Source organism: Metopolophium dirhodum, chromosome 3 (genome assembly GCF_019925205.1).
Source record: "Metopolophium dirhodum isolate CAU chromosome 3, ASM1992520v1, whole genome shotgun sequence".
NCBI classification, from domain to species: Eukaryota; Metazoa; Arthropoda; class Insecta; order Hemiptera; family Aphididae; genus Metopolophium; species Metopolophium dirhodum.
The window spans coordinates 26164061-26180337 of record NC_083562.1 but is presented as its reverse complement, the minus strand read 5'-3'; the positions used below and the strand labels follow the sequence as shown (position 1 = coordinate 26180337).

Genomic DNA, 16277 nt, shown 5'->3' with positions numbered 1-16277 from the left:
AACGAACAGAATTCAGTCATAGCCCATAGGTATAAATTACAATTACAAATCGGAATCTGAACTATATATAAGTAATAAGTAGTAAGTAATAAGTTCTATATTCTGGAAACTATTACTTGAATCCGCCGGGAGAGTCCTTGGGAAGGTCAGCGCTGAATAGGCAATATAGCATATTATAGGAAATTTCCTCTTGTGTCAAATTGTTCAATGGTGCCAAATATCATCAACTTAATATTGGTAATATAATATGTAATTATATATAAATGTATAATGCATGTTATTCATAATTATAATAATTAATAAATAAAAGTATAAAACAATATAATTAATTTATATTTTTATATTTTTTATTGCTTACTTATTTTTAATGTGACAACTATTGTAATACATTCGAACTTCTATAGGATACCTATATAATCAGCCAACTGATATGTTATATGTATCATAGGTGGGCATTGATGTAGGGGGGTTCCGAGACTTGGACATGGAGGAGTCATCAACCACCGCTCATATATTTTTTAAATTTCGCGCTACTGAGACAACAGCTGAATCATAACGTGCATTATCACTCCATAAACTTACTTATGTGGCAACACAACATTTGAAAATTTCGTTTGATATTTTATCAAGGAAAATATGTTTTGATATTATCAAAGTAAAAAAGCAGGTAAGTGGATGTCACTCTGCTGTACAGTAGGTTACAAGTAGTGGGTCAATGTATGATTTATTGTATTTATTTATTTCAGTGTAATTCAATTATAATACAACAATAACTATAATAATATTAAGAACTGATACGTATACCAACTGAGCTAAGCTCGTAATAGCTGGTATACGGAAATTATTATTAATAACTAATGGGTTAAACTTGAATTGAATGATTTTTTATATTGTTATTATTTATTATAGCCTGTAAGTTTAATTATTTTTAATATTATTATTTTTTATTCATTGCTATGGTGATAAACAAAGCGTTAGAAATTAAAATCCCATTTTTAACGGTTTTTCGTAATTTGTCGGTAGTTTTTCCCGTGGCTATCAATAACTATTGAGAAAATAAATAAAGTACCATCTTGATCAAATTTGCTAAAATATAAGGTACTATAATATGTCGAAATCGAAGCACTCCTTCTGGTAGAAATTTTGTATACAGGATAAAAAAAAATAATAAACACCATTGTAAAACCACTAGCTTCCTCCCTCCGCTCTGAATTCAAAAAAAATTGTTATGCTCGTAATTTACTCCTATTTTAAAATATCTATATTCCATATACTGTATTCATCAATAATTTTGAAATTTTATGTAGTTCCATGCAATTATATTAACTAGTTTCATCAATGGTATTTTACTTTTATTCATAATTTGATGAGGTAGTGGATGGGAAATTTGAACCATGGTCTGGAGGGAGGGTGAACTACGGTTATAATATATTATAAGTAATAAGAAAGTTTCTTTTGTCATTATTATTTATTAAAAGTATTTGTAAAAAATTCAGTCTAAAAAATTGTTGTTATTAATAAATCCAAATTTTTTTTAGTTATTGTTATCAATTTATAAAAAGTGTTTATAAAAATGTTACATAAATAATAAATTGTAGTTATTGTTCCTAGAATTACAATTTCTGTGACTTTACAAACATAACAATTTATGTTCACGACATTCTTTGATATGTTCATATCTCCCGGTTCTTTGGTTCAAGTCCACACCCAGCAGGGAGATTTGAGCCACTTTCCAAATTTAAGACACATCACCGTATAGCACTCATGGTTATAAATATAGAATAATATGGAATTTATTATAGGTCACTATGTAGCCATGCTTTCTTTAGATATAAATTCCATTTCTCTATGTTGATTACGAAAGAATAAATCATAATTTCTAAAAAGTGGTTCAATTGTCCCGGATACGCCCTATGTTGTTTATGTGAACATATTTAAAAAAAAGTGACATAGGAATGATGTGATTTTTATTTGAGTATCGGAGCGCAAACAAAACTATTGTCAATACCTAAGTACATTTTTTCAAAACTGGAAAAAATGTCCATTTTGACAAATTAAATCATTTTATCATAGATATTATATGAGCAGTTGAAATCAATTAAGTTTGTCGCATTAAGTTTTATACTTCGCAAAAAAATTTACGTAATTTTTAACTTTAGGTACAACTAATTGGTTACTAATTTAAAGTAATTTTTGACTATATTAGAAATTTTAAATTTTGAGTTCGTGGTGTCAAACCGAATCGATAACGTTCTTTATTATTATTTTTAAAATGATAATATTATCATGTTTACCTACGTGTGATAATATTGATATCTATTAGTAACGTTAGTGATGTTTTTAAAAATATTTTAATTTTAAAAAAGTTGAGTAAAATACATAATATGTATTTAGTTGATTTTAAATTTAACTTGATATGAATAAAATATAACTTATAAGGACAACAGTTTGAAATTATTAATAATATTAAATTATACATATGTATACTTAAATTGCCTATTTGTAACGCCTTGAAAACGAACCGTCCGAGTTCGTCCCATAAAAGTTAGTTTTCATATATTATTAACAATAACAAATATACAAGTTTTAATATTTATTTATGCAAATAATAAATAGTTGAATTTGTTTATTATAAGCTCATTAGTTTTATTTGTATTCATAACTTTACGGATTATTTGATTTATTTTAATAACCGATACGTACCAATGTACCATGATAGGTAGGTATTCAATGTTCACTATCAAATTGTAATTATTATGAGCTATCACATACCATTATTGTATAACATAATTTGTATAAAGTGCATATAACTTATACTAAAAAGATATAAGGTAACTGGAAAGATCTATGATAACATGTTATTATGTTTTCATTAGAAAGCTTAATTATTATAAAATATGACAATTAAATAAGGAATAAAATATATTGTGTTTAAAGTTAAAATTTAAGTTTCTGTATTTAATTATATTTTTCATCATAATTATTATAATACGTCGATATTTAACTCCCAGTCAAATCTGATATTAAAAATATAACCATTGAGTATAAATAAAAATCTATTCTCAATGCCTAGCGATAAAGATGGAATATTGTGCATTATGAATAACTTTAACGCAATTACTACATTTAAAAACATTTTTATCTAGGTACCTATTAAAACAAATGTGATGTAACAATGTATCATTATAAATAAATTCAATCTTAATAATTCATAATACCCAATAATTATATGAATACATCAAATACTTCAAATAATTATATAAATACATTTTTCTGTTATAAGTAGATAGGTACATCTAATGGTCTTATAATGTAATTTACTCAAAAGTCATGTTCATAATATTTTGATTTACAGTGTTAGTTAACAAATACTACTAGTTATACATACAACAAATACAAAGAAAGTATAATATAAAATATGATTCAATACATTCTAATACAATGTGTAAGTATACAACAGAAATATCAAAGTGGTTCACAATTAGGTATAGTAAACAATAAGAAATATAATAGAAATAATAATAATACTAATATTTATATCCAGACTAGAGTGAATGATAACATACAATTAGTTTTGATAAGTTTGTCAAGTAATTCAACATTTTGTTACAAATGTTTTTAAAAAAAGGTTTAAACCATAAATGTAATTTTAAAGATGTAAAGAAGAAGTTATCCATAAAAAATAGTATAATCATAATAGTCGTTTGATCTTATAATTACATACCTATACGTTTTTATAAAAATTGAGCAACACAACTTTACATAAGTATTGAGATGATCGAGGGCTTAACCTAATATAGGCTTAAGATGGTAATATTGGCTAACTAATGGTAATATTCGCACTCCTTCGTCTTCTCCTTCTCGTGTCAACGCCATGCCAATAATTGATTATCATGTCAGAACCTTTCTCACCAATCATTATTGTCGGGGCATTTATGTTACCATTGGTGATCTGAGGCATAATGCTGGCGTCAATCACTCGCAAGCCCTGAATTCCATACACTCTAAGCTTGGGATCGACTACGGCTAATGGATCGGTAGGCGGTCCCATTTTACATGTGCCTGAAAAACGCATATAGTATTATGATGAGAAACGTGAATATATAATATGATATTGAATCGATTAGATTAGATAATTTTTAACTAATTCTTTGCCCGCCGTTGCCCGTAACAAATTAAATAATGTCAGTGGATTTACACTGTCTTAAACTCTATTAGATGTAAACAACTCATATTTTGAACAAATTCATTTTGTTGGTGGTTTTGATAAAATATAATATTATTTAGGTAGGTCTAAGATTATATTTCATTGTAATAATTGTTTTATTTTCTGTAACCAATGGCAACCCTAAACATACAAAATAGTATTCGTGTTTGGTCAGCAGCATTCCATGTGTCATGTGTGCGCTTTTTTAAAAATCTAAATTTAAACATTTGTCTTTGAGGTCCACAGCTTCGAGTATAGAATTATCTATATGTACCAAATGTCAGAACCATGAGTGCGTTTTTTTTTGCACAATACTGCAACGCATAAAATGATAATAAGCTGTCAATATTATATAACGCGTAAGTATATATAAAGAAATATATCGTCTATATTCGAAAACTTATTGCGTATTGTTTAAAAATCATTTTCCGTTTGGCAACGTTTGACGTGTTAAAAAAAAAAATAAATAGATTGTGGCAACGATCGACGGGCCGTACTTACCAGACATGTGGTATATGGTCATGGTGTACTGACGTATCACGCACTCCCAATACTCGTCGGTGAACAGCTCGAGGGTCTTGCAACCGGGCACCGGCCTGGAGTGGAATCGGGCACCGAATCGTTTCATGGCAGTCGTTTCGCCCACCGCCACCGCTGCCTTGACACCCTCGCGCAGCACCCGCAGGTCGTCCGGGTGCGAGAAATAGTTGTGGTACAAAAGCGGGTACTGGTGTGGGTTGTTGCTCCGGAGCAGTATGCGACCCCTGCTCTTGGGCCGCAACAGCATCGGAAACACGCCGAACACGTCCTTGTTGCTGAGGTCGCCCAGCAGCTCGTTGTAGAATTCGTCACGCAGACAGTGCGCCTTTCGGGCTGCCGTCCCGCCGTCAGAGTTGGTCGACGTGGACGTCAGCATGAACTCGATGTCCGGCCAGTCGTCCGACTGGTTACCGTATTTGGTCGTGATAAATGCCACCGTCTCCAATCCTATGGACGACGTCAGTGGTCCTTCGCCCAGCACGGCATACCTATATAGCGGACGTTGTAATATTAATATAAGAACATACATAATCGTGCGAAATACTGAGTTTTTGATAACTGTAAATTATGATTAGATTGCCAATTAGCCATTTAGCTCAAAACTGATAAAATTTTAATATTAATATTTAATACCAATGTCATACGTGTCAGAACTCGGAAGACAGATTGTAATTTAAAAACTTGTCACAGTCGTATATTATAATGATATAGTATGCGTCGTACCGCTATTTTTGTAATATATTCTGCCATTCAAGTCTAAATAATTTTATTCAATGAATAAAAGGTCTGTATAGATATCGCACCTATAGTAATATTATTGTTTTTTCGACGATATATTGCAACATGAAATAGCGCGTATAGCGATTGCGATATTTCGAATATTTTATGTTTCGTGTTTGAGCACACCACTGATTTTATATTCTGATCGAAAGGATTTAACGAACAACCGATAAATTGGTGTTACAAGGACGGCTTAAAAGATATTATAGTAAAACATCATAATATGATATAAAAAAGTGTTGTTAAGCTCTGCTGCTGCAGATCAAAATTCTTACATCACATTGTGATACATTTTAAATTTTACTAGAAAATTACGAAAAGTCGTAAGCTAAGTAGAAGGTTTGGGTAAGTAACATAAAGAGTCTAGGAGTCCCAATGATACTTTATGTGTAATTTAATTATATTTAATCATTTGTATACATACCGAATACCGATACATTTTGACAGTATAGTGATGTTTCAGTATTTTGAAAATATTTTAAGTTTTAACATATTTAGGCATAAGCCATAAACAGTTTTTTAATTTAGAAAATTTGCAGTTTTCAAGTTTTTTAATATTCGTTTAAAAAATCTATACCTTAATACACCTATGACGAATCATTAGTATATAATTTGGTGATGCGAGGGAACGACTGCTCTCAACACCCACCCGAATTTTATAGCCACTGTGTAGTGTTAGCTGTTATGTAGGTACCTACTTATCGTTTTATATTATATACATTTATATAACATAATAGTTACCTTAAGTGTCTTATAAATTACGTCATCATTAGATGTGTCTATCGTTAATGTTATTACACTATAGACTATACAGTTTAGTCTGTAAAATTGTTTTTCAAAGTTAGATTAATTTTTAAAATGGTATAATGAGGCGTTTCGAGGGACTAACCTTACCTAACCACGTACTTAATAGCAGTGCCTTATTATCATACGGTTTCCTTTTAGATTTAAAAAAATGTTTTCATTTTACCTCAATGCTGCCGGTATATTGACTACACGGTTCATGACCAAGCTGACTGGATAGTCAATGGGGAAGACCAGACCGCCAACGGCCACATGGTCCATAAGGTTTTCACCGACACCCGGTGAATGATGGATTACCGGTACATTGATACTTCTCAGGTGTTCTTCCGGTCCGATGCCTGGAATGTTAAAAAAAAAACTAGTGGCATAATCATTTTAATTGTACATACGGTCTATACGGTCTGCGAGCAAATCGTCATCAGGAGCCGGATTACCAAACGGTTGCTTTCACCGCATGGTAAAGTCTCCATACGCGGATCCCCTTGTGTATACGCGTATCTACTCACGTAGACACGGAAAAAAACCGACCACATATTATCTTGTATTATTATGCATGCATCTTGCAAACGCACACGCAAAGTTGCGCAACTTCAAATATGAGTAAAGTCAGTTTAAAAAAAAATTTTAAAAAGTTTAATGTTAATATAAGAATTTAAATGTTTTCATCATATTACGTTCAACGTATATGGTTATTTACATTTTTCGTTTAACATTTTAATAATATATATTTTTAATTCTATTTAATATATTTATATATTATAAAATCAGTGGTATCATATTATATTATATTAACGTAGACGAAATTTCACATTACTTTTTCATTGAATATTCTTAATACAAAACAATAAGTAAAGAAGTATATTACAAATATGTGTTTTAAGCAAAAATATACATATTTTATAGTATAATAATAATTAATATGTAACCAATTAAAATATGTTTTTCTGTTCGATTTGTTTCATATTAGATAGTTAAATATTTTTATAATAATTTTAATTCTTCTTTTATAGTTATTTAGTCCAGTTATTTGCTTACCGTTTTAAATGTCAATAGTTTTTCCAAATAAGTATTACGTTATGATTATAATATGGCAGATGATATTATAATATGATGAAATTATTATATAACCACGAATCCTCACCCGAGAGCATAAGCAATTGAGGACTGTTGATGGCGCCCGCGGACAGCACGACCTCTCTCTTGGCCAACGCAACCCGCTTTCGGCCGTCCCGTTCAAACTCCACGCCATAAGCCCGTTTGCTGTCCTGGTCGATGAGAACTTTGGTCACGTGTGACCATAAGGCCACATGCAGGTTCCTCCGCAACCTCACTGGTTGCAAAAACGCCTTCGACGAACTGCACCGGTAACCCCGGCGCATCGTGAACTGGTACAGTCCGTACCCGGTCTGGATGTCGCTGTTGGTGTCGCGAATCTCGTAACCCATTTCTTCGCCGGCTTGCAAGAAGGCGATGCCTGCATTGGAATGCAAAACCAATTGTTAGACTCAGAAATCAGTTAAAACGTAAGCGGGTAAGCAATGACATCGGCATTAAGATAATTATATAATTAGCGACCACTTGTTAACAGCACGGATAACAATTTGATACGATTTCTATGAAAGCTATAACATTTTACAATATGCGACTGCATTCAAACTTTTCTACCAAAGCCATCATAGAAAACTCAATTATACATTTGTGGAGCCCCTCCCCCCCTATAATCTTAGCACGGCAAAATTCGTATGCATTGCTATGTGCGTATTATACATATTAGCAGTACTGAAATTTCGACAATATTATCTACGGTTGCAAGTCATTTATGCCATTTGCGGAGTGCGGACAACAGTCTCGCGACGATCAAAATGAATCCGATACATAATAATTGTATCAGACTACTATTATAGGCAGACACGATAAACGGGTTTGAGCTGCAAGTCATCTGATTAAATCACTCATGGCAATAGCATTTTAATATCGATCTCTTTTTATTTTATTTTTTTATATTAACGCACAACGGTACCTATTACGTGTCAAATGTTACAATCCTAATAATAATTTGATTTTTATGTGCATATATTACTATTATTACTATTATTTTTTGTTATTTTTAATATCGATACCCCATACCAGTTAATGTATTTTAATCTCTTCAACACCGAACTATTATATTTTATAGATATCGATCAATAAAATAAAATACTGTTAATAGCGTGTTTAAAAAAAAAAATTCATCCAATCAGTAAAATCATTGTAATGATATTATATTTATTATGAGACTAAAAACAATTTCGATTTCAAGTAGAAAAGATTGTAGGTGATTTATTCATATACGAGGGGTAATCTATTTTGATAAAAAATAAATACTAAATTATAACCGTTTTTAAATTTAGAAATAAAGTAACGTTGATGAGTTAGTTACTTACAATCTAAGGGCTTATTTCTCAACGAAATTATTCAATAATCAATTCTATAACAGTTACTTTTTTGTTTGTAGTAAAAAATAGTTAGTTATGATGATAATATAAACGATAGTTACATCTAACATAGGTACTATGTTGAAATATTACTTTATTATGCATGTCTTTTATTGTTCTTAATACCAATATAACAAGCTGAATTGTATCATCAGTTATTAATTATCTTGTTTAATTAATTAATTGTATTTAACACAATATAAAAATGAATCGTTAATGCTTCACACGTGTCGTTGCACTATTAGGTCTTTCATTGGCCGTGTAACCAATATTACCGATACAATAATAATATGACATATTTACGCTGTATTCGGTTATAAAAGCGTCTCGTTTAATAAGGCGATGCATCCGATCCAAGGACGAGTATTGTGGTATGGAATATGTATTATTAAGACGAAAAAAAACCCGCCCACTTTTCACATTTCTTAACCGTTCACATAAATATCAAATTGCCATCAACTCGTCTGCCTGCCTGTCAGACGAATACCAAAATTATTGTTTCACCAAGTAACTGGCGCGTATGCTTCAACACACGTAACAATGGTATATTATTTGTATGTACCGCGAGTAACGTCAAAACGTATTATTCGTATCTATACTCTTTCTAACGAAGGAACACGCAGATTCTGCGCATATCCATCTCTTGACACCCTACAACCTGTTGCACTACAGCCGGCGGGTATCGCGTGGGAATTCTCAGAAAAACGTTTTCATCGGGCCACGGTGTGTTCTATCGCTGGACAAAGTATAACATTATAGTCTGAGATTCGGATTTACCCAAAGGCGTGTTCCACGGCGAGTCTTGGACGGTCAGATATCCTCCTGTAGCGTGATATCTGGTATTCTTGGCCAGGTATGGATTCCGTTGGTCCTGTGATTTTTTGAAGTACGGGAGCACGTCCTCAAATCCCCAGCCGGGGTTGCCCATGTTCTCCCAGTTGTCATAGTCCCGCTTGTTGCCCCGCACGTACAGCATGGTGTTCAGCACGCTGGAGCCGCCGATCACCTTACCCCGAGTCCAACAGCACCGATTGCCCTTCATCGCCTGGCACGCCGAGCTATCCGGCTGTGTTTTGTACTTCCAGTCGTACTTGCTTCCATGTAAGTACAACGATATGGCGGGCACGTCCGTTATCTCGGACTCGTGTCCGCCAGCCTCCAGCAACAGTACGTTCCATTCCGGGTTGGCGGATAGACGGTTGGCGACCACGGCGCCTGCCGAACCACCGCCCACCACTATGAAATCATACTCGGATCTCAGGTTCTTCTCATTCACCAGACGGTTCTCTGGGTCGTACAGGTCATAATTGTAATAGGCCAAAGCGGCCAAGAACGTAGGCAAAAACAGTAGCTTTCCACCTCCAGCCACCTTGGTTGCCAACTTTATGGCACTTATGAGCACTGTGCCTGCGTGCACCATTTTGAGTCTAGGTGTCACATTCTATTCGTAACTAATATGACAAGTGAACCTACAAACAAACATGTATATGAATTAATAATTTTAAATATTATTGTGTACCTAAATCTAAACTGTTTAAAGTGATGTTTATTGTTAACAGTCAAAACTAAATTTGTCACTAAAGTGAGTAATCGTTTACACAATTATAAACTTGATCTGTAATCGAATTATAATAACATAATTTAATTCGTCAAATTACTTAAAAAGACCCGATGTTAATACGTATTGCTTTTATTTTCGAGTACATAATTATATTTTGAAAAATTTTTGTGTTGTAAATTAATATTAATTAAAATAATTTAACCATCTATAGAACATTTTAATATAACACTTTCTGGAGTAATTATGCATCTATTAATATTGTCTATAATTTATAGTTTATAATTCAATCGGAAGATGTTAATTCAAAGCCAGTAGGTATATTACAATTTAAATATCTATATAAAAATAGGAAAGTTTTAAAATCCTACTTCATCTTCTTTTCAGTTGCGTAATAAGCTAATGTAATATTTAATCTAAAATATACTATCTTAAATTTATGGTGTGTACATTTATATGTTCCGGATCGGAAAGCGAGTTAACAATAACTGATGTTGCTTATCTTAAACTTTTAGTTATATCCAAAAGTATCTACTATTTGTATTAAACTAATTATTATGTTTTTAAGCTGAATTATATAACTTTAATGAACGGCCATAAATATAAAATAATAATGACATTTATTTTATAAGTTATAGTTTGAAAAAATATGATTTATTAAAACAAAACGTTTGCTTTGCTATCAATAGTCTTACTTTAATATGACTATTGCTAATAATTCAATTAAATAATAAACATCAGTATACGACGAAAGAACGAGGATTGAAAATTCACTCAGCAGTGGTACTCAAATGTTTGTATTTTCTTTATTGCATGCCATGTATAAACAATACGAATACATATATAGAAGAAAATATTTCTACAACATTGATGTTACGATATGTGGGTCTAGATTATCAAAAAAAAAGTGTTGGAATGTAGGAATTCAACTATAGAAGATTCTACAGTGTAGTTCCGGTGCGTGATGCGATAGAATAATTTTAAGTGGAGTCTGGTTTTTACAAAACGTTTTGGTTGGGTTAAAAAAAAACAGGTTGATTATTCGGATTTTTTGATTATACTACTATTGGTAGCCTACCTCTCGGCAAGTGAACATTATTAATAACCACCCAAGACATTGGCACGACTAAATTGTCATAATATTGGATGATAATAATGACTGCGCCCAAAGACAAATCAAATTGGATATTGAAAACCTTTGTAACGATATGTAATTAATTATTAACACTTTTATCTAGATGCATTATAATATACTATTATAGTGAAAGAGAAATTTACTGAATGACACTATTCGTGAAACAATATTTACTTAAAGTGGTAGCTTATACAGAGTTCATGGTCAATACTTTCAGTTTTTATTAATATTTACTAAATGTAATGAATAATTATAATACTATACAATTGAACTTGAACTGATATATATATTGCTATACTATATATATGCATAATTGTACGAACAGTGACAGTCACGAAATCAATCGGCACGGCGACACTATGAAATTCATTATTTTATTATTTTAAATAATATATATATATATATTACAATGCATGCTCAGTTTTCGTGAATGACGGATGTATTTATTCAACAAAAATCATATCGTTTTCATTATGCATGACGTGTTCAATAATGGTGTAACATACACAACCTTTTATCATAGTGCCATAGGTATCCACTATCAAGTTGTAATTATTGTTATGAGCTATAACCTGTCGTCTATAATATGGTTTTTATAATATGTACCTACGTAATCACATGTTTTAAGCCCTGAAATAGGCGGTTATATTTATGTATACCCACTTATTTTTTTTCAATATTTATTTTACGTAAATTATTATATTTTCATTTTTTTTTCTTAGAAAGCTTGTACATTATAAAATATGAAAACATAATATGGATGGTTATTTTGTTCAAATTATACTCTATGGCGTTCAGATTTATTTCATAACAACAATTAAGTTTATGCAGGAACCTAGTATTTTTAATTGTCTATACGAATATACAAGTCCGTCAGGCATAACTAGAATGTTTTTTAGTACATTTTAAAAATGTTATTATTTGTTAAATAATAATGCAAAAAATAATTAACCACATGCACGTGACTGTTTTATTTTTACACTATTTTGCAATGATCGTGGACACAAAATGGTGTCATTTTATGACATAAACGTTCCCTCTCTTTAAGTAAGGCCAAGGCCACTCTCTCATTTCCCCCAAAGCACAAAGCATACATAACACTTTTCAATTAACTATAAAAAAAAATGTGACATAATATTCGCATTAATTTATCGTAGTCCGCATTATCATAGGGTATAATTACGTACCAGACACTTGTTTTAGTAGTTTAGTAGAAAGATAAGTATTTAATTTTTTTTTTATTATTATTATTACTTATGAACCGTGAATAATGTAATAAAATTACAGTGTACTAGAATTAGTAAATACCTATTTACCAATTGGAAAACGATTGAACTTGCTTATATTTTACGTACTGTTGACGCTTCTGAATAATTGTGTACTAGAGCATTATAATATAATGAAGTTCTTATGATGGTGTATACATTTCATGGTCACAAGTTCAAATGGTTGGCACCATTAAAGTCAATTTATTGGCGTACGTGACAATACGACATGACTGGAGTTACGTACGAACGGCAAATATTTAATGATAACCCGATTATTATTGGTGAAAGCCTTATTACAACTTGGTATTTTGTCTTTACTAGGTAGGTAGGTACAACGTTTAGATACATATATACAAACTGACGACATAACTGTAGCTATTATTGCTACACCACGATGTCTTTGCGGCCGTCTTGTTGCGTTGTCTCAGTGACGTACACGCGATATTGTTTTAACAATGATAATATAATAATTAGTTATCGAAACGAAAATATGTATTTTATAATAATTCTTGTTTTACCGGATCAAATGAAATGACGTGTCTAAATGACATTTCGTCGTTGTTGCCAGACGACTGAATGCTTATTCGCAAACAATGTTCAATGCACGAGGATAATTCGATTACGCAACTTTAATACACGTTTCAGCACAACTATCGAAAACGCCTTATCTAAAAGAAGAAAACTGCGATGGTAACCGGAAGTCAGTAATTCCTATAACGCCAAAACCTACGTTATTTGAAATTACCGTGATATCGCACGAACACGTGCAGCACCATGTAAACCGGTTGCGGTCGTTAATATTCCACTTTCGTTCTTATATTTCTATATGATTATGATACACCTATAATATTATATGTATCTTATATCGCCTAACGTTGCATTAAACCTATTGAGTATATAGTAACACTACGACCGGAAGGTAAAGTATATTACATATTATACTCGTAGTATCACAATTTTGATGTTATAATACTGTAGCCTATAGGCTACTGCAGGTATGCGTTGTTGCAAGTGGTGGTGGTGGGTGGGCACAATATTACTTTATTTTTTCATCGACCATCCCGATGCGGTGTATCTAATCGTCATCGTATACGAAACGCACGAGATGGATAAGATAAATCGATCGATAGATGTCTCACATGGGCCGACAAACACGTACTAGGTCCAAACGGTCGTAAATAAAAATCACATAGGCAGTTAGTGTACAATAAAGACACTCGATATCTATGTAGGTATATACATATATATATTGATATATTATACTATATTTATTTATATATATATATATATATATGAATATTGATATATTATATTATATATATATGTACACACACGCACACACTCATACGCACACACACATCATATATAGTACAATGCATATGAAGGGAATGCGAGTGTAAAGCATATGAATTGAGATGATATATAATAACTTATAACATATGTTATATTGATGATTTACCTGCTGCGGACGTCCCGTTGCGGTAGCGAACAGCTACCTATATACAGGCACTGTTGCACACTTGGTATGTCGTCGGTCGGTTTATTATATTACGACGATGTTGTGTTATATTGTTATATTTTGCCGACTGCGGGGCGCACTGGCAGTCAGAGGAAACGGACGAGAAAAAAAAAATTTAAAACTGCTGAAAACCAATAATATTATATGGATTTCGAATATTGCCACTGTTGACGGAGATCTCGATAGACCCGTCCGAGATCGAAGAGTGGAGTGGTCGTGCAGAGTAGTGTTGAAAAATTTAAATTCAAAATACGAAAAATACCGAGTCCGGGATTTACGGCAAACGACAAACCCGAACAAGAGCCGACAAGGACCGGCCGACCGTTTTTGAGTGGACGCACGCCGACGTTTGAACGTGAGTTTATCGGTCGGCTGCGGCGATGCGGTGTCCGTCCGCGATCATTTCCTCTTCCCTTTGGCTGTCGCAGCGCCGTAGATCCCCCTCCCCACTCCCGGCCCAGTCTTGTACGTCATGTGCAGTGAAAGTAACCACCGCGCGCGACCAACGACCACGTCGTCGTCATAATATTGTTATAGGCGCGTACGCACATTACGCATCGATGATGTATTTATTATTGTACGACTACATAATAGATGTGTTTGAATTTAATCGCAGAATATATTATTATTATTGTAATATATTGCAGAATTGAAAAAAAAAACCGAAAGTAAACCTTAATTAGTATTGCAAGTATTAGGTACACATATTATGTATAATATTATTATCATATACTAGTCATTACCGCAAATTGAGATAAAATATTATGTTGTATATAGGTACTTTTATATCTTATAATAAATCGTTGCAATTACTATTTACTACTGATATTATTAGAATATAATGTGCATTGATGTGTTGCAAATAATTGTATTTTTCACACAATAGATTCGACGCCTCGACACCTATTTTAATAATATTATTATTTATTACCCATAGCGTTAATTTGCGCCATGTGTCATACTGTTATCCAACGAGACCGTTTGTAATTGTAAACAGACGGCTGCGACGTACCTACTATAGGTACACTATATAATAATGCACCTTTTTAACTGAGCGTGACGAATCGATGGCAAATCGAAATACCAAACAGTGTCTGTAAATTAATTAGGCCCATGATACGTGCATCATTGTTTGATAAGGCGGCTTATGGCGTAGCTTCTATGGGCGTGCTGCAGAGGAGGAGGGTTAGTTGCCGCGGGCGCGTTAAAATATTTGAGGAACAACATTTTTAGTCATTTAATTACTTGAATATTGAATATTTCATGTTATGCAGCACTCGAACGGGCACGAACATTTCGGTTGCACAAAGTGTGCTGTAATAATATCTTGGTTAAGAAATATTTTTGAAGAAAATAATCGTTAAACAATTTTAAACACTTTGCACCTATAATCATACAAAAATAATATGAAGAAAAATACATGGCTAAAATAATTTGTGATTTACAGACAACTTTAGAGAAACGTATTACCATTATTATAAATGCTATATATAGTACAATACTCAGTATTCATAATCAATGGTGTTACTTATAAATATTCATAAAAATTCCATGGTTTTTTAATTAAAATGGCCAATATGTCGTACTAAATTAAATAAGTATATTTAAAAACAAGCTAGAAAAATCACACTTTATATGCGAATTTCTGGAACATTTACATAAATTATTACAAGTTAAAGAAACTGAATTATAGAAATCAATATTTCATTGCTCCTTCCAATTATATTGAATTTGCTTGTAATGTTTGAGTTGATATTACTGAAAGTTGAAATAACTAGTAAACACATTTTAAATAACTGTAACATTATAATAATATAATGCTTTCGTTACATTGGAAATTAAACACTAATTAATTGTTTTACCTGAAGATTTAGTCGTTTTTTATTTAATTATCATTTAACTCAACATTCAAACCTCTACTAAACATTTCATTGCTTCTACTTGCAAAACAATCATTTTAGACCCTATAAACAAATCGGCGACAACAATACT

General features: G+C 32.2%; 1 protein-coding gene across 1 annotated transcript; it reads right to left on the bottom strand.

Moving 5' to 3' along the window:
• Positions 1–2960: 2960 nt before the first annotated feature.
• Positions 2961–14660, bottom strand: LOC132941474 (glucose dehydrogenase [FAD, quinone]). Its single transcript, XM_061009549.1, has 6 exons — positions 14226–14660; positions 9583–10274; positions 7473–7805; positions 6498–6669; positions 4709–5235; positions 2961–4062 (listed from the first exon to the last, which is right to left on the bottom strand). Exons 2-6 carry the CDS (start codon positions 10223–10225, stop codon positions 3821–3823), a joined length of 1917 nt encoding a protein of 638 aa, XP_060865532.1. The 5' UTR covers positions 10226–10274; positions 14226–14660; the 3' UTR covers positions 2961–3820.
• Positions 14661–16277: the final 1617 nt, after the last annotated feature.